The sequence below is a fragment of the Protopterus annectens genome, chromosome 8.part0, assembly GCF_019279795.1.
Source record: "Protopterus annectens isolate FY-2018-M chromosome 8.part0, PAN1.0, whole genome shotgun sequence".
Taxonomy (NCBI): domain Eukaryota; kingdom Metazoa; phylum Chordata; order Ceratodontiformes; family Protopteridae; genus Protopterus; species Protopterus annectens.
In genome coordinates, this window is record NC_056741.1 from 1,420,097,304 (window position 1) to 1,420,116,173 (window position 18,870).

At 33.5% G+C, this 18,870-nt stretch overlaps 1 protein-coding gene across 1 annotated transcript in view; it reads left to right on the forward strand.

Annotated features, from left to right (window-relative positions):
* LOC122809481 (zona pellucida-like domain-containing protein 1) overlaps nt 1-17,905 on the forward strand; it is a 105,425-nt gene extending 87,520 nt beyond the window's left edge. Inside the window, exons 9-11 of the mRNA XM_044081027.1 lie at nt 278-401; nt 1,895-1,930; nt 16,764-17,905. Coding sequence (XP_043936962.1) covers nt 278-401; nt 1,895-1,930; nt 16,764-16,936 — 333 coding nt within the window. The 3' untranslated portion in view covers nt 16,937-17,905. The remainder of the gene's footprint in view (nt 1-277; nt 402-1,894; nt 1,931-16,763) is intronic.
* The last annotated feature ends 965 nt before the right edge of the window (nt 17,906-18,870 follow it).

Here is an 18,870-nt window from a genome sequence, read left to right on the forward strand (position 1 = left end):
TTTTTTTGGGCATGTGTTAAAACTGTTGTCTTTTTTTCTGCCAAAACACTATTTGTATAAGGTGCTGTGTATGCAAACATACACTTTTGTCAGTATATATATATATATATATATATATATATATATATATATATATATATATATATATATGTGTGTGTGTGTGTGTGTGTGTGTGTGTGTGAAATGAGTTATAAATGCATCATTTCTTTAAAGAACCATGACTAAAAAAAAAAAAAGACTTGAATAATCTCTTCTATTTTGTCTGGTGTAACCCAAGAGCTGCTCAGCTTCGAATGCAACTGCCGCAACATCTGGCAAAAGGAGGAAAAGAGCTGCATCTGGTGAAAAGGACACATCAGATCAAGTCCTTCTGAGTTCTGGACCAGTCCTGACCAAAGCTTGTAAGGGTTTTTCTGTTACTATTACTTACAGTTTGCTGTTTCTGTGAATTATATGGAATATCTAACAATATTACTGTAAGCATTACGTATTGTTATACTGCATTCAGTTTTTAACTTTAACTTATGTTCAAGATTTATTCCTGGAATTTTACATCATTGATATTTACTTAAACAGATGTGTAGTCTGAATGTACAGCTGTATGCAGAAAACAAGATGATTAATAACAGATTATATAGCGTAGGCAACCAGAACATTGTGTAGGTATGTATGTATGTTTTTTTTTACTTTATTTTGGTCACAATCCAGGGCAGCTACGGTGGTGCAGTGGTTAGCATTGCCACCTCACACCAAGAGTTTCTCTGGTTCAATCCTTGACTGGGGTGCCTTCTGTGTGGAGTTTGCATGCCCTCCCTGTGGTTGTGTGGGTTTCCTCCGGGTGCTCCGGTTTCCTCCCAAAGACATGCTGTAGGTGGATTGGACACTCTAAATTGGCATGAGTGCATGTGTGTGCCTTCTGTGGAAGGTCGGGTGCTGGGCTGGCAACTCGACACCGTACAACTCTACTGCCAATCATGAGCAGACAGGTGATCTGCTGTGGCAACCCCTAACTGGGAAAAAAAATCAAAAGAAGAAGATTTTGGTCACCATCTAAGACTACCTACTAGTCTCAGGTGCTGCTTTTTAGAGGTGGGCCAAGTGCATTGGTCTGTTTAAGTGACATTCTCTGGGAGATATACTGCGTATGTACTGATTGTAAAAATTGGTGTCTGGTCAACAAAATGCTAATTTAATTAGAATACAATGACATTATATAACCCATAAAGCTATGCTTTAGAACTGTGTATGTCATTGTCAGCAGTACAGTGAGGTGGTCCTTCTGCTACCCTTTGAAAAGCCAGACAGCTATACTGAAATAGTAATGTTTAGATTTGACTGTTTCAACATCCAGTTGTCTTTACATCAATAGTAATTGCATTATTTGCAACTAATTTTCATACTTTTTAACAATATGTGAATTTTTTTTACTTGATGATTTAAATGGTGGGATGAACCTTTGCTAGAGGCACTTTTGAGTTGGAGTTTAAACCAGCAACACAACGTAAAAAGTAATAGTACAAGACATTAGGGATCACAGTGAAAATTGTAAACATTGTGTAGCAATATTTGTTTAAAAACAATGCATCTATGTAATTAATTAATTAATTAATGAAATTAAAAATTATTATGTGTATTGCAAAGAAAGTATTTCACTGGATTTAAATTCACTGCCTCATACTGCTCACTGCTTGATAAAAGACACTGCATGAGATTAAGTTTCATTTTGCCAATTCCATTACCTCCCAAAAGTTTAGGTTATACATTTATTGAGGGAATATATCCATAGATTAATGGAGCAAGTAAGGAAAATGACATACTGCAACAGAATATGTGATTCTTTGATGTAATGTATTAGGTGCAACTTACTCAAAACATATATATTTTCATTTTCTAGATGACAGCACTGAAAGTTCTGGCAAACCTGAACTTTGTAAGTAGTTTTCATCCATTCTTTGAATGCTAATATCATTATGAAAACTGATTACATAATGCAATTCATTCTACATGACTGTTCTGTGGCTTTAAGCATAATATTATTTCAATCATATATGTACAGAAAAACAGTAGCTTTGCATAGCTGCATTCTTACATTTTTAATGCAACTGTCCAAGTATTTTCTGATCATTGTGTTTAGTTTTTGACTACTTTTATGGCATTTATTTTGGGTGCTTGAGATATTGGGCTATTGATTCAGTGTCACGTTGAAAAATACATATTGAGAAAATAACTATTTGGTATAATGACACCCTAATGGCACATTAGGGAGCTTAGTGTGCAGACAACTAAACAGTGTTTAAAGTCAGCTGACTGTATGTGGAGTAACACTACACTGATATGAGTACACTAGTGAGAATTTGGTTGATTTAGAAATATATATATAGTTCTACGATGCTAACTGTCGGCATAGTTTGGGTGATAATCAACAAGGCAGGTTATGGGAAGAAGGCATAAAGTGGTGAGGGTCGATGATGCATACGTGAGAAATATATGGCTAGTTTAGATCAGTTGATTCTGAAGCCTTGTTTTTCATTGGCAGCACATGGTATATTGAGCACTGTGTTGCAATTAGAAATGTGGGAGGAACAGCCAAGGAATAACTAAAATGGTTTAATGGAGCTGCACAAAAAATACATTAAACGTGTTTATATTTCACAGAGTGGATGGGAAGTAACAGTGTTGGTTAGTGAATAAGAAGCCAGCAATCACACAACTTTTATTAATATCATGACAGCATAGCTGACTTACTGGGATGGTCACCTCTGATTCGTGGAGATATGGATAGTCGCTTGTGCTTGGCCTCTGTGTCTTGAACTGATCTGATTAGACAGTTTCTTAGCTTTTATACCATTAAACTAGGGCACACATGTATAGAGGAGAAGTATATTTATGATGACTCAGTTGTCTGAAGAAAGGAGCTCAACAAACATGTTTCGATGAGATGTTTCATACTTTTATTTGCATGGCAAAGAATTAAAATATTGTACTAGATATCTGTTTATTGATAACTAAAAGCTGACTTAATGCATTTAGTTACTGTATCTTGACATGCCTAACAGAATATACATGAATGAAGTATTTGCATGGTATGCTATAAGTTTGCCTTAAGAAATGTACAGGAATTTATGGACATGTGTAAGAGACTGAGGTTTTTGAACACTCACAATTAATTGAAGATCAGATGTTTATTTTGGCCTGGGAAGGAGATGGAGGGCAGCAGTGTAAGCATCTGCATGTGTTGTCATAGTTCACAAAAATTGGATCTCTTTTTTTTCCCCACAAGGATGAGTGTTTATAAGCAAGAATGGGAATTTGTCATTTTACTATAAGAAAGAGATTGTAATCTGAGTTTGGACTCAGAACTGGTCCTGGGAATTTTTCATATCATGAATGCAATTAATCTACCATTGTTTCTGGGTCTTAAAAACACCACATGACTACCAAAATAAACTTTTTGGGGATCTTGTCATATGTTTTCTCCAAATCTAGAATGTCCAGTTGGACTCTTTCAACATGTATTCATGTCTAGCTTCCTTATAAATGCAACAAAGGCAGTATGCTTACATTTTACTTGTAGTATGACAGGAAACTGAAAGTTTGAATAAATTCCTTTTTTAGCAATGTTGTCTACATTCTACTTAATTTTCTCCTACCAGTTCTAAATGTAGATTCTGGAATGCTAAAGTTGTTGCCCCATTGGCCATAAATGTGCAGCTTTTGACAGCTTCCTGGAAAATTAGATTTATTTTAGCTATTAAATGTAATCTGACAATAACAGCCCTAGTAATACCTTTAGTTTAAGAGACCAGATGGTAAACTATGTTAGTTTTTATATATTCTACTCTGAAGGTTGCCTGGTAGCAGAGACTAACAGGGATTGTAAATATCCTAGTGTTCTGGAATATATTTATGTTAAAATTACTGCAACACACTTCTCATTCACTTATTTTATGCTGCTGGGAAAATACTTTGATTTTCCAGATATAATTGGATTTTTTATGCTGCAGATGATAATTTTCATAGGATAAGGTCTTATATTTAGACTGAAGTGACTGTATTTGTTTTGCTTTAATAAAACAGTTTTCAAATCTTTCACTTTATGAGTGAGCATGTGAATTTTTTTACATAGAACCAATTGGTTTATCATGTTTAGCAAAGATAGTTACATCCCAGGATGGAACCTCTAAAAACCTGTTTGAATCCAAATAAACTTAATAATATTAAAAACATTATGCTGAGCAAATAAAGTGATATTTAAAATGGGCCATCCCTTCTGCAATGACAGTCTTGTAGTTAGTATAGACTCATTGCTACTGTGTTATTATAACACAATAAGGTCTTAGATACCCTAGAAACATGCTGAGAGATAGAATCCATATTAATCTGAAGCTAATGTGTGTGGATTTTGTAACGCTCAGGGAAGCAGACAGTTGAAAAAGCTGGTTTGAAGGTGCTGACTGTTGTACTGTCAGATAACCTAGAATACAGCTAAGTATAAAATTCTTACATTTTCTTAACTTTTACAAGTAGGTGAAGTATTTATTGTCCATAAATCTCCCAGACACAAGAACTATGCCAAAACTGCAATGTGACCAGTTTATTAATTTCCAGATGAACAGCTCTATTCCTGTCAAAATTATAAATACTACTACACTCTCTGCACCTGACATATTTTAACCTTACATCACTTCCTCCCTGTCTTCCCATTAGCCATTCCAAACGTAAAACCTCCCAGGCAGGCATCCATGGACAAGAATTTCAGGACTAGTCAAACTCTAAGTTTAAATAGAAAATGTTCATAATGGTAAAGTGGAAAGATTCTCATTTTGGTATAAAGTTGCAATGTGTAAGTCTTTTAAGTCTATCAGTCTATTATTTTAAACTTTCAACCTTCAGAACTGATTATTGTCTTTTTTAACTTTAACACACTGTTTACTTGAATAATTTGTCATGTTATTAAGGCTAGTTCTAAGATTTATTGGATTAATAATATATAACTAAGACTTTATATCATTAAGCTAAGGGAAAGCAGACATTGACTGACACAATTTAAATAAAATAATAAACCTGACATAATTGCTGCAGCAGAAACCTGGTTAAAACCTTACATAAAAGAGTCAGAATTCCTCCCACCGGGTTATTCCTGTATAAAAGCTGATAGACCCTGCAAAAGAGGGGGAGGTGTCACACTCTTATTCCCAAATATCTTTACCATTGTCCACTACTTTGGGGTCACCTCACAATTCTCTACTATCAAAATCATAGTTGCATTCCTAAAAATGAACAATTGTAAAAAGCTTTGCATAAAAAGACAATAACACCCAAATATTAGAAGAAATCCTTGGCTGGACTTCAAATAACATAAACATTGAAAAATTATTCTCAGTGATGTGAACATAAACTGGCCAATCCAACCTTATCTTTCCATCCTTCAGTTTTATACAACTTATCAATAGCATAATTAGGCTCAGCAAAAATAAAGACTGTGGCTCCATACTCGACTGGATTCTTGTCTCTTAGCCTAACAAAATCTCTTCAGCAGGCACCTTACCCTGTAATTTTAGTGACCACTTACCTGCCTATATAATAAGTAAGATGTCTCCTATGCCCACTCAACACCAATACAAACTCTAAGCAAATTCGACTCTGCTAACTTTTGTAAAACTCTGAGCATCATCAGTTGGAAAAGACTAGAATGTCTTCCACTTGATGAAGTGTCATCCACTTGATGAAATGTTGAGTTCTTTAACTCAACATTCCTCTCTATTCTAAACAGACTGTTTACAGCAAAAGAGAGTAAAAATAAATCATGCCATTTGACTCTCTAAAAACACAAAGCTGCTCATGAATTCATGGATAAAATATGGAAAAAATGGCAAAAGAAACAAAAAAACAATGAGACCTGTTACAATACAGGCAACTTCATAACCAAACAGAATGCCTAATTATTAATGACAAAAAAAAAACAGTACATTAGCCTCCAAAACAATTACAAACACCCCCCCCCCAAATTCTGGCACTCTATGTCTTCTCTTAAAAGCCCCGGTACCAAGAATAACCCCTGTCCAAATCCATAAAAATCACCAATTGAGATAAAGTTAAATTAGGGATTTCCATTTTAAAAATAGTTATTAGACATTTGACAGGCTAAAGGGTAAAATAAATTGTGTTTCATTTATGCATAAAAGACAGTTAAGCAGAAAGGAAAATGACCTTACTGGCTAGGAAATGGTGTTTCATGTATGCATACATTTTAGAAAAGCAGAAACAAAGAATCTTCCACTGAATGTTAACCTTGCTGAAATAACAGTTTCTCAAGTGAAGATTGCAGACAGTTCTTGTTATATTCTTTTCTCAAGGGAAAGATAAAACCTTACAGAATGTTCTTTGCACATACAAGACAAAGCCTAAGAACAAGGTTAAAAAACATAAATAATGTACTGGACTGAAGCAATATAATATGCTGTGTTCAGAATAGCAAGGCAGTTAAGGTTAATACATTCAGTCAACCTGTTACTTCAGAGAAGATGACAAATACTATAGCCTGAGTACAGAAAACAGGTAATCTAGAGACTATGTCAGTTGACATTGTTCAGGACAATCAGAATGATGTGCAGCAATTTGAATTGTTTAGCAGTACTGTTAATGAAGACATTATTCAGATATTGTAAACATCTAATAACACCTTATTAAATGAACTGCAGTGTTTGGAAAATTCATTCTGAAAAATGCACAAGACTTGGTCCATAAGGGAGACACTAACACCTATTCAGGACGAATTAAGACTTTCATTTTTCAGTCTCATTGCATACAATTTCCAGCTAACTATGGTACAGTACAGAATTATCAAATTTTATGATGGCGCCTAATGTGACCTGCTGTCTGGGGAGAGATATATACTTCTCTCAATCCAGCAAGCAGCTGTAACCCTTTCAAATCCAGTTTCCAGCACTGTATATTTTCTAAAGTTCACAGTAACTCTATACAGCAGAAATACTACACCAGCACTCAGGAGAACACACTACCATTTCAGTGAAAGGCATCATGCATTTCCAGACTTGGTTACACTACGTGTGTTCTACCAAACTCTACAGAATAACAGTGTTTTGTTCAACTTCATGTGTTCTACAGACTATAAATAACACTCTTACATTTATGTGCAGCACTTCGTGTTTTGTTCAGACTTCAACAAAAACAGCTGCAACTTTTCAAGTAGAGTTTTATGGCAATAACTTCAAAGTTTTCTTTAACAGTTTAAAGTGACAGCAACTGTTTCATAACAGAATTTTCAGCAACATACCAGTGTTTTTTCCATAAATAGAGCTGTAAACTCTATACAGAATAAGCTGAAAATTACGGCATGACAGTTTCTCATTAAGACAGCATTAAATTGCACAGCAGCAGTGTTTACTTCAGAAAAGCCTCACACAAATGCAGAATAGTATTATCAAAGCAGTGTTCCTTCAGAACATAAAAGACATTATCACCACAGACTTTCATGTTTCTAGAGTGATGTCATAAAGTCAAGAAGCAAGAAAAAAGGTTAATAAGCTACAGATGATGGCTCACATTTCTTCCAAGCCATAAAGTTTAAATTACTTAAAGTTTTTTTTTGCATGTAAACATGTTAAATAATACTGCAACAGGTAAAATGTCAGTAAACTTTTGGTTTAAGTTTAAAAATGTTTTTAAAGGTTATTAGTTCAAAAATGTTAAATATGTCTAAACGCAAAAAGTTTAATGACAGAAAGTATGGTCTCCAGTTTAAACGTATATGCTTCAGCACATGCAATTCAACATAATAATTTCAGTTGTATAGTTTCACGTACAAAAGTTCAGAATATAATACATACAATACATAATATAGAAGTATGTTGAAGTATTACAAATGTGAACACAGTCTACATACATAACATGCAAGCAATGTTTCAAGTTCACATTGCACTAAAGAGAGATAAAAGGAATCAAAGTGCAGATTTTGTAACTGAAGAACAGAGTTCAGTACTAAGTAAAAAATACATTCAATAGCTAGCTGTAAAGATCAGAGCATTACTCTGTCATGGTTTAAGGTTATTTCATTATTTACAGACAAACCAATTTCAGTTGCACATAAAAAAATACAAATGACTTGTCGGAATTTAAAAAGTCAAAGATTGTGGCAGCTACCAATTCAAAGTGCAATAGGTCTGTATATATTGGTTTAGACCAGTAAAGATATATGTGCACATGAACAGATTTTAAAGAAATGGTTATGACAGAAACATGCAGTTTTATGGATTAAAGATAAAATAAATTCCAGTTCAGCTGACACAGCTGAAGTACTCAGAAAGACATATTGGGTGTGGTCAGTTAGAAAAAAAGAGTAACCATATGCCTCTATATCTTGTAAGGTATATCAGAACTAACAGTCAAATTAATTAGCAGAATAAAGGGTTTGCAGTTACAGTTTGGCAAATAATTTTTGTATTATTGTTTGTTTAAGAGCTTTGTATTAAAGTGTTGCAATGCATAAACAATATTGTAATATAGACAGAGACAAGATGATGTTTGCTAGTTTACAGAATATAAAATTTAAAGTCAATGCTACATTGTAAAAGTGACAGCACAGTTAAAAATTCAGATCCTATGTATAAAAGAGTACATTATGTAATCAGTTTGGGACTGTATATGTTTCATACAGAGATGGCAGTTTTCCAAGCATATCAGATTAGATTACAGCTAGCCTAGCGAGCTGAATTAAAGACAGTGCTATCCATTTAATGCATTACAGTTTACTATTTATCCAAAAAAATGTAAACAGTAATAGCATATTCTTACAGCATTCAGTACTAATAAAAATTAAATGATGTCAGCTAAAAAAATGGTTAGGGTGAGACAGTGGGCAGAGTTTCACTCACTGAACAGTATATTAAAATCTAAGGGTCATGAGACAAATGTAAAATACTGGACATGAAAACACAAGCGTGTTCTTAGTTCCAGTTTCCAATAAAGCTAAACAGGTTACTGATTTAAATATTGTTAGCTTTTCAAATACAAGGCAGCCCACTGTGGCTAATGACTGGGCAAATAATGTAAGTGATGTACAAAGTTCAAGCCCAAAGAATAATCAAAAGTATGCTGTAGCTCAGGTTAATGTTGCCAGTGACATACCAGATTTTCAAAATATGTATAAAGGTTATGATACTTCAGCACCAAATCAGTTGGTGTAGTTGACTTTATTCCAGGTTAAAAAGGGCAGCAGACCATACATTTCATTACTCATAAAAAATTGTGACACAATGTTACTTGATACAGGGATTTCAGTTTCAGTTACAAACAGACATCTGCAGAATATTCAAGTACAGTTTTCATGCTATCATGGTTTAACAGGTCAAAGGTAATTGCAGTCAGTAGCAAGCCTTTGGAGATTGGATTTTTAAATGAAGCCAATCAGCCAGGATAGAAAATAACAGAATAATTCTTGTTACATCCCCAGTGTGACAGTACCATTTTGAAAAATTACATTATGTCAAAATTAAGTGTTGTGTTAAAATTTAATGGAAAAAAATCAGTCTGTCTATAGACTTGCAGCAGCTTATTAGCAGCAAATGTTTATTTCATGGAGAAAAATGTATGTTTAAGGACCTGATACTAAATACAATCAAAAACTTTTGGTTTAGTTAGTTTCCAGAATATACACAGCTATTTTTAAATGTTCAGATGATAATGTAAATATCAGTCAAGTTTCAGAATATAACATTCATATTCAGTTATGTGTTCAGTGTAGTACATTTTAGGCAAATCGTAAAATACTTCACATTATTCAGTCATTAGTCAAGGGTAAAGTGACAGACTTATTTGCAACAAACTTATTACATTATTCAGTCATTAGTTAAGGGTAAAGTAACATGATTTTTTTGTTACAGGCTTATTATTTAAATAATAGGTAGTAATAGTGATAGTCAAGGCATTGTATATTTTAGTCAAATCTCAAAATACTTCACATTATTCAGTTATTAGTTAATGGTAAAGTGACAGACTTATTTGTAATTACATTATTCAGTCATTAGTTAAGGGTAAAGTAACATAATTATTTTTACAGTCATTATTTAAATAATAGGTAGTGATAGTTATTCAATGCACTCAAGGCATAACAAGGCAGGCTTAATTTGTTAAGTAATTTACAGATTACAGTGCATGTTTACAGATTGTAGTGCACTTTACATTAATCAGAAATTAAGGACACTAACAGAGAATGTAAAGGTATAGACTTAAAATACAGAAAGTATAGGTTTTAATAAACTATTATAGCTCATAAATATTCATAAATGTTAAAAAAGTATGTAGCATTAAATAAAATGTATAGACACAAATTAACACAAAATTTGGTAATTATGCTTCAAGACCACTTATAAAGTTATCTTTTTAGTGCAGATTTCAATTAATCTTCAGAAAATAGGCATCATGCTTGATAGGCTATACAATATGTGGCAGAAAAACTGCCAAGGAGGGGATTCCTCTATATCCAATCCAGTAAAGGAAACGTAAGGTAAAAGGTATAGGTGAGCCAAGTAGGCTCAATGGTTAAGGCAAATCTGGCAAAAATCCAAGACATGCAGGGGAATGCTGATAAAAGGGTACAGTGCAAAGTTGCCACTCCAGTTCTGGGAACAAGGTTGTAAGCAGTAAGGTTGTAAGCAGCTAATAAAGTGCAACCATCAGCTACTAGGTTATGTAGGTTTTCAGAAAATTTGGCCTATCATAAGGTATACCTTTAAAAAAAAAACTCAGTTACAGAGAGTGTCAGTTTCAGAAAAAGCATGGTAAAGAATACAAATAAATTTTGCAAGACCTCTTTCTCCAGAAAAAGGGGGTTAAAAATCAAATCATAATGGCTGGGAGGGTGGCCTAATGGTTAAGATGTTTGTCTTACAAACACAAGGTGCAGGGTTTGAGTCTTACAAAGGATAATTGGCTAGGCTTAAAAAATGGCTCGCAAGATGAGTTAGCCTAGTACTAATCTATGAAAAATAAAGTTGAGAGACTTCAATCCAAACAGGCCATAAATGCTCAAGTGACACCTAGTGGTCAAAATTAAAATTGCACATTTGTTCATATCATAAAGTTAAAAGACTTCAATCCAAACAGGGCATAATGCTCAAGTAACACCTAGTGGTCACAATTAAAATTGCAGGTTTACCATATTTTTTTTTTCAGATTATAAATCAGGTAGCATAAAGCTAAATATAGTAATTAGCAATATAAATGTAAAGTAACTACAGAAGTCGGTCCCAGTAGACTTTTGTCAGGGACTTCAGGGGCAACTGATTAGGTATTTCCATTTTAAAATAGTTATTAGACATTAGACAGGCTAAAGGGTAAAATAAATTGTGTTTCATTTATGCATAAAAGACAGTTAAGCAGAAAGGAAAATTACCTTGCTGTCTATGAAATGGTCTTTCATTTATGCATACATTTTAGAAAAGCAGAAACAAAGTATATTCCACTGAATGTTAACTTTGCTGAAATAACAGTTTCTCAAGAGAAGATTGCAGACAGTTCTTATTATGTTCTTTTTTCAATGAAAATATAAAACCTTACAGAATGTTCTTTGCATATACAAGACAAAGCCTGAGACCAAGGTTAAAAAAAAGTAAATAATTTTCTGGACTGAAGCAATATAATATACTGTGTTCAGGACAGCAAGGCAGTTAAGATTAGTAAGTCCATTTGACGTGTTACTTCAGAGAAGATGTCAAACACTTGAGCCTGAGTACAGAAAACAGGTCATCTAGAGACTATGTCAGTTTACATTGTTCAGGACAATTAGAATGATATGCAGCAATTTGAATTATTAGTACTGTTAATAAAGACAGTATTCAGATATTGCAATCATCTAATAAAACCTTATTAAATGAACTACAGTGTTTGGAAAATTCATTGTGACAAATGCACAAGACTTGGTCCATAAGGGAGAGACTGACACCTATTCACGATGAATTAAGACTTTTATTTCCCAGTCTCATTGCATACAGTGTTTCCAGCTAACTACAGTACAGTATGGCATTATCACATTTTACAAATAGCAAGATAGCAGCCCTCTTCAACACATATTTCATTGACACTATAACCAACCTTACAAAAACATTTCGCCAGAACTGCCACTAGTACCAGATGATCCCATTCTGAACAATCCGCTCAAAGCTCTTCTACACCCGGTTTTACCTTCTCCCCTATATCACCTCTACTGTAACAATATATCTCCTCAAGCTTGAGCCAGGGAAAAATGCCTCTGATAACTTTCCTCCAAAATATCTTCAGATTGAAGCCAAAGCTATTTCTTACCCAATCAGCATACTTCTTAGCCAGTCTATCCAAGAGTCCTATGTACCTACTGTTTGGAAAAAAAGCATACAGTTTCCCATTACATAAAGGGGGCAACAATACTGACACTTTCAATTTCCGTCTAATAACCATACTCCCCCCAATATCGAAAATCCTTGAAAAATGTCTACACTCCCAACTTTTAAACTACCTATTCCTAAACCAACTTCTCTCACCTACCTAACATAGTTTTTGGCCCAGCCATAGAACTACAACAACCCTTATATCCTTCATGGAAACAGCAAATCAAGCTCAAAACTCTAGTAAACTTGTATCCACACTCCTCCTTGACCTCTCCAAGGCATTCAATACAGTTTCCCATTCTCTACTTCCCACTAAACTGAATAACCTTGGTGTCACCCCCCCCCATTATATTGGTTCACTAGCTACCTTATAAATAGACAACAATTCAACAAATGGTGCAACACCTGCTCACCTTCTCTAAATACATCTACAGGTGTATCCCAAGGCTCCATACTATGATCCCTTCTTTTCAGCATATTCATTAATAACTTCTACTGTTCTCTTATCAATGGGTCAGTAATACACTATGCAGATGACTCAACAATTATTTGCACTGCCAATTTCACATCTGAACTTAAATCACTTATCCAAGATGCCTTCTCATCCACTGAAACCGGGATGGCTAACAACCATCTTGCCCTTAACTCCAACAAAATCAAGCTTTTACTGTTCACCCCAATAAACTACTCTCTTAAACAAGTCTAAATTAACCACTTACTCTCAAAATAATGCTGTCATAGAAGTAGCCTTCCACTCAAACATTTTAGGGATCACCGTAGATTAAACCCTAACTTTTGACTTGTACATCCACAATAATGTCAAAAGATCCTACAAAAACTGGGCAGCCTCTACAGGCATAAACATTTTCTAAACCATTCTTCTAAACAAACCCTTGCTTTAACATTTCTCTTACCTTCCCACCTCTATAGTGCTCCCCTCCTTACCAACATTCAGCCCTCTCTGAAAACAAAAATTGAGACTTGTTACAATAAAATTGCCAAGTTTGCAACCAATGCAAAATACTCCTCCCATCACTGTTACTCTCTCCACTCACTGAACTGGCTTGAACTTCCACATTACCTCACATACTTACAACTAAGTACAGCACATAAAATCATCTATAAGACATCAAGTTACCTAGCCCTCTTCCCAGTGCTAACTCTGTACCAACCAAATAGATCTCTCAGATCCAAAAAAAAAAAAAAACAATTTCTTTTACAGATAGAAAAAAAAAAAAAAACTTCCAGTTGGTCAGATACTTTACTCCTACACTATATCCAAACTCTGAAACTCACTCCCATCATCTATCAGCACAATTAGCAATGCTTCCTTCTTCACAAGGTCTCTATGCTATCATCTCTTCACCTTGTGGCAATGCTTCTGCACCCCCTCTCAACCCTCTATAACCTGAACTCCTCTATAAAACTATTAACCTACACTTAACCTAATCCACCCACATGTACACTATAAAAGAAACAAATTTTACATCCACCTAAATAACTATACCTCCTTAGCTTTTCCACAGTACTGCACTTACCCTAATCCTCCCGCTTATTATTCTATCACACCCACTGCTGCATATTAATATACGATCCTAGAAATGCCTCTTATTGCCCTATCTTTCATTAATATGCTAAACTAACTATAGGAATCTTATTTCATGAATGCAAGTATTACTATTCTCTCACACATATTCCAACATAATCCAACAACCAGTTGTCATCCAATTAAATATTATATTAACTATAACTGCAAATAGGAGAAAAATGTCACTGTCAGGAATAAAGCCTCTTCATGTCAGTCCATAAAAATCCAAATAAAAATCCATGAATACAGCAGCACGGCTTCAGCTAGATAAAACTTTAATGTTGACAAAAAATGCACAGAGAAGGAAAACACTAAGTAGGTCAGTAAGCGCTTTCACATGGATCCACCATGCTTCCTAAGACTGTCATAACATCACCCACATTAATCCTCTATCTAAAGTAAAGACCTACTACAGGTTCTAGTAGTTATTAAATCAATTGTCTTAGCAACCACTTCCATCAATTAGTATCCACACCCTTCACTTACAACCTAAGTAAAAAACTGAATACATAAAGCTAAAAGCATCTTAAAATGACTATATAAACAAACTGTAAAAACACTTATTATGTATGCATATCTTACTCATGCTATTATAAATATATAATCTATATTAAAACATAAATACTGAATGCACAAAAAATATATAATAATGTATACATATGATATGAAAATATTCAACAAATAATTAATGTTTCAACTTCCTATCTTTAAGAAAAGGTTTCAAACTGTTGGAATCATTTAACCAAAAACTTTTATCGGCATTCAGCCGTATGATCCATTTTTGTTCAGTTTTTTCAGTGGTTTTCTTAATGTCTCTCATCCTTGTATCTGAATGTATAACCTGCATCACAGTAAACTGAAACATGTGTTTCTTTCCTGCCTGTATGGTATGCTTGGCTAGTGCACTTCTTGTAGCTTCTAGTCGTGTATAGTAAAAGTGCTCCCTGATTTTATCTTTTAGCTGTGGATTTGTTTTACCTACATAAAATTTGGGGCATTGTGTGCAACGGGCCAAATAAACATTACTTGAACTACAATTGGAAAAACAAGAAAACTTAAATTCTCTTAATGTCTCAGGATGGACAACAACTGGGTTTGCATGTATATAGCTACAATAATTACACAGATTGTAACTATATGTGCCTGTTCTACTCTGCCTAACATCTTTCATTGGTGTTCCTGTTTTATCACATAAGTGTCTCTTAAGTGATCGCATATTCTTATATGTAACTGTTGGTTTGTCACCTACCACATCCTTCACCTTCTCATTGATAGTCAAAATATGCCAATTCCTATACAGGATGTCCATGATTGCTTTATTATCTGAGGTGTAGGGAACACATACCCTGCATTTATTGTGATCAAAATTACTCTTGTTTTTTTTTTCTTTGGGCAGATCCATGTGAAAAATATGGTTGTCCAGTTCCCTGCCTTTGTCCTCTAAGAGTCTCAATGGTTTCTTGATATAACCCTATACTATATCCTCTTTGTGAAAATAAAGCCTGTATCTCTTGTTCTTGTTTAGAATAGATAGTGTCATCATTGGTTAGCCTGGATATCCGTAAAGTTTTATCTTCTTAATATATTCTTAAAAATGTGTTGAGGGTGCATACTACTTTTTTCAAGCAAACTATTTTTCTTGTATTTCTTCTTACTTAAAGGGCATAGTTATCAATCGCTTATCAACCAACATAAGTTTAACATCTAAAAAAATCTTTCTCATTGGTTGATTTATGTAGAGTAAATTTTAGGAAAGATGCAGTTCCCTGTATATATTCTATATACTCTATAAGATCGGATTCTAAACCTCTCCATATGAAAAAAATATCATCCACAAAACAATAATAACTTGATACATATCTAACACGCTGTTCATTTGTGTGTGCCAAGGTTTCTTCCCAATGTGCCATCACTATGTTAGCATAAGTGTTGGCACACAGGGATACCCATAGCTACTCCAGCCCGTTGATGGTAAATGACTCCATCATGCATAAAGATGTTATTTGACAGAACTAACTCCATCAACATACATTGTGTATTGAAATCATTCCTATTGAAACTACTATGTTGACTCAGAAATTCTTTCATATATTCTATCCCAATATCATTGGGTATGCAAGTGAATAGAGAACAAACGTCTAGGGTAACAAAAATCACAGTTTGTTCAAATGGTTGCATCTCTATATCTCTATACAATGATGTCAAAAAGTTCTTTGTGTCTAATAATACGGTCTGTATGTTAAGTAACAGGGGATGTAATGTTTTTTACAAATAAATGGAAATAGGTTCAGTCAACCAACCATTGCCCAATACTATCGGTCTATAAGGTGGATCAACGATTGATTTATGTACCTTGGGATATCCTTTGAAAATAGGGATGACAGGTGTCTCAATGAGAAAATATTCATATAACTCTTTTGTAATGTATCTGCATGCCAAACTATCCATAAGTTCATTATGTACTGCAGATATAATACTTTTTACTTCTGCTGTTGTTATCTTACAATATGTATTAATATCTGTCAGCAAAAGTTTCATAGCCTGCTATTAGACAAGTGCCAGTAAGTAAGCATTTTCTCAGAAGCTAAACAGAGGATCTCACAAAATATGAGACAGTAATTGCAAAGAGTGTATTCTAAATAATGCGCCATACTGTTTTCTTTTCATAACTCTCTAACATGTTTTTAAATGTTTAACTACATTGTGAAATAAATTGCTATTAAGCTTAGTTTTCTTTTTTAAGACACAATATATTTACTTCCTTTGTCTTACTTCTTTTTTTCTTTTTTTAGATTACCAAGAGGCAATAAAGGAAGTGCATGGGACACTATCAGGATTAATAGCTGGTTTGATTATTGCAGCCTTGCTTGCTGTTGGAATCATTATCCTTGGAGTGATACTGTTTAAAAAATATCATGCAAGAGCAGTTGCCCTCGAAAAGAAGGACTTTAACTATCACAACTAAGAGTTCAAAGCCATAACAAGTATCACTGCAATATATATATATATATATATATATATATATATATATATATATATATATATATATATATATATATACTGATTTTATTGAAATCAGCCTTATAAATAACATTCCTTTTTGAATAATTTCTTTGATGAGCTTTCTATACTGTAGTCAGTACCCAAACAATGAATATGCTCCTATGTGGTATGTTAATCATAAAATATTGTGCATCTTATAACCATGCATCAGAAATAAATATTGGAACATAATGTATGGCATGTACAAAATGACTAATTACTGATTAACAAGAAATGTAAACAAATGTGTACTCATTTTCCAACATATATTATAAAATATGGTTTTAAATCAATAAGGGGACACTGCAATGTTTTTTTTTTTCTTCTGTCATACTTTATTTTTAGGCATCAGTTCTCACATAAGCAGAAATCGCATAGAGTATGAATATCATTTTATGTGTCTGCCTGTAAAAAAGCTTTCATGTATGTAAGATACTTTAGACTAAACTTTTCAATATTTAATTAAGAATAATTTATCTAGACAGCAGATCTGAATATTTGTTCTGAGTCTCATGGCCTCCCTTCTTGTATACCTCATGGCTGAGGGTGGTACTGAACACTTCTAGTCTTCTAGGTTACAGATGAAAATGGAATTCAGTAGAATGGACCTCTCCATTTAAACATATCCGTGTTTTTTTAATTCTTTAGAAAAGGGTCAGTTTTAAGTAGATTATGTTGCAGACATAATCAGGAATATATTTTTGCATTCAGTTTTACATCAGTTTTTTTGAAAGCTAGACATGCTTTATTTTGAAAGGTTTGATCGAAGGAATGCAGTTAAGCTTTTGTGCATTTTTAGAATAACAAGAACACACCACAACATCTGAGTAAAACTTGCATTGTATTGACATTAAATTACTATATAAACAATAAAATTGAGTGGAGCATTAAATGGAGCAATACCCCCAAATATTTGTCAGAAATGTTTCAACCCACACAAAGGCAAAATGTTTGTCACTGAGTTGAATAATTTTTATTCACAGAACATTATCATTCATGTTGTTAGAAAAGCGTAATCTTCTTGTAATATTTAATTCCAGATTCTGCTAATTTATGAGCATATGTTTTCCTACACTTAGTGTATGTGCGCGTGTACTTTTGAATGTTGTTAAACACCACTTATTGCCCACTTATGCCTAAACTGTTAAATAAACTTGCACACTTACAAGCAAAAAAATGTTTAAAAATTATGTTAATACTGAATTTTTCATTAGTGCTTTTCTAAAATGTTATATCTTTGTCATTTGCTATGATATAATACATCTGATAAGTTTTAATTCTTACATTAATATTTAAACATTTGATCTACAGATGTCTACCTATAAAATCAGAATAAATTACAGCTAGCCATCAAAAATGACCTCTTGACATATGTAATAAATGTAAAGAAAAATATCAAGCTGCAGAATATGCCAAAGGTCTCATTTGATTCTTACAAGTGTTTTTTTTTTTTTTATTTATAGATAGTTTGTTATGGTATATTGTATAGGAGTGGTGCATTCATTAAATTCTTTGCTCAGTGTTTAAGACATCTGCATAACTCTTGACATATAGTGCCACATGAGAGAAAGCCTAACACTGAAGAAGTCTAACAACTGACAAATAGAACATTCAAAAATTGTAAAGTATACTTATTATCAGGATGAGTTCATTAAAAGTTAGAAAGTACAGAATGCCATAAATATAAAAATAAAGTATACAAAAACATTATATGAAGTTATATAGGTATTAAAAATGCATTATGATGTCCTCGTATGTGTAGGGGTCTTTACCCATGACAAGTAAGTTACAGATTTGCTATGCAGAAAAATGGGAAAGACCTAATGATTTAGCTTTATTAACAGATATTTCAGAATA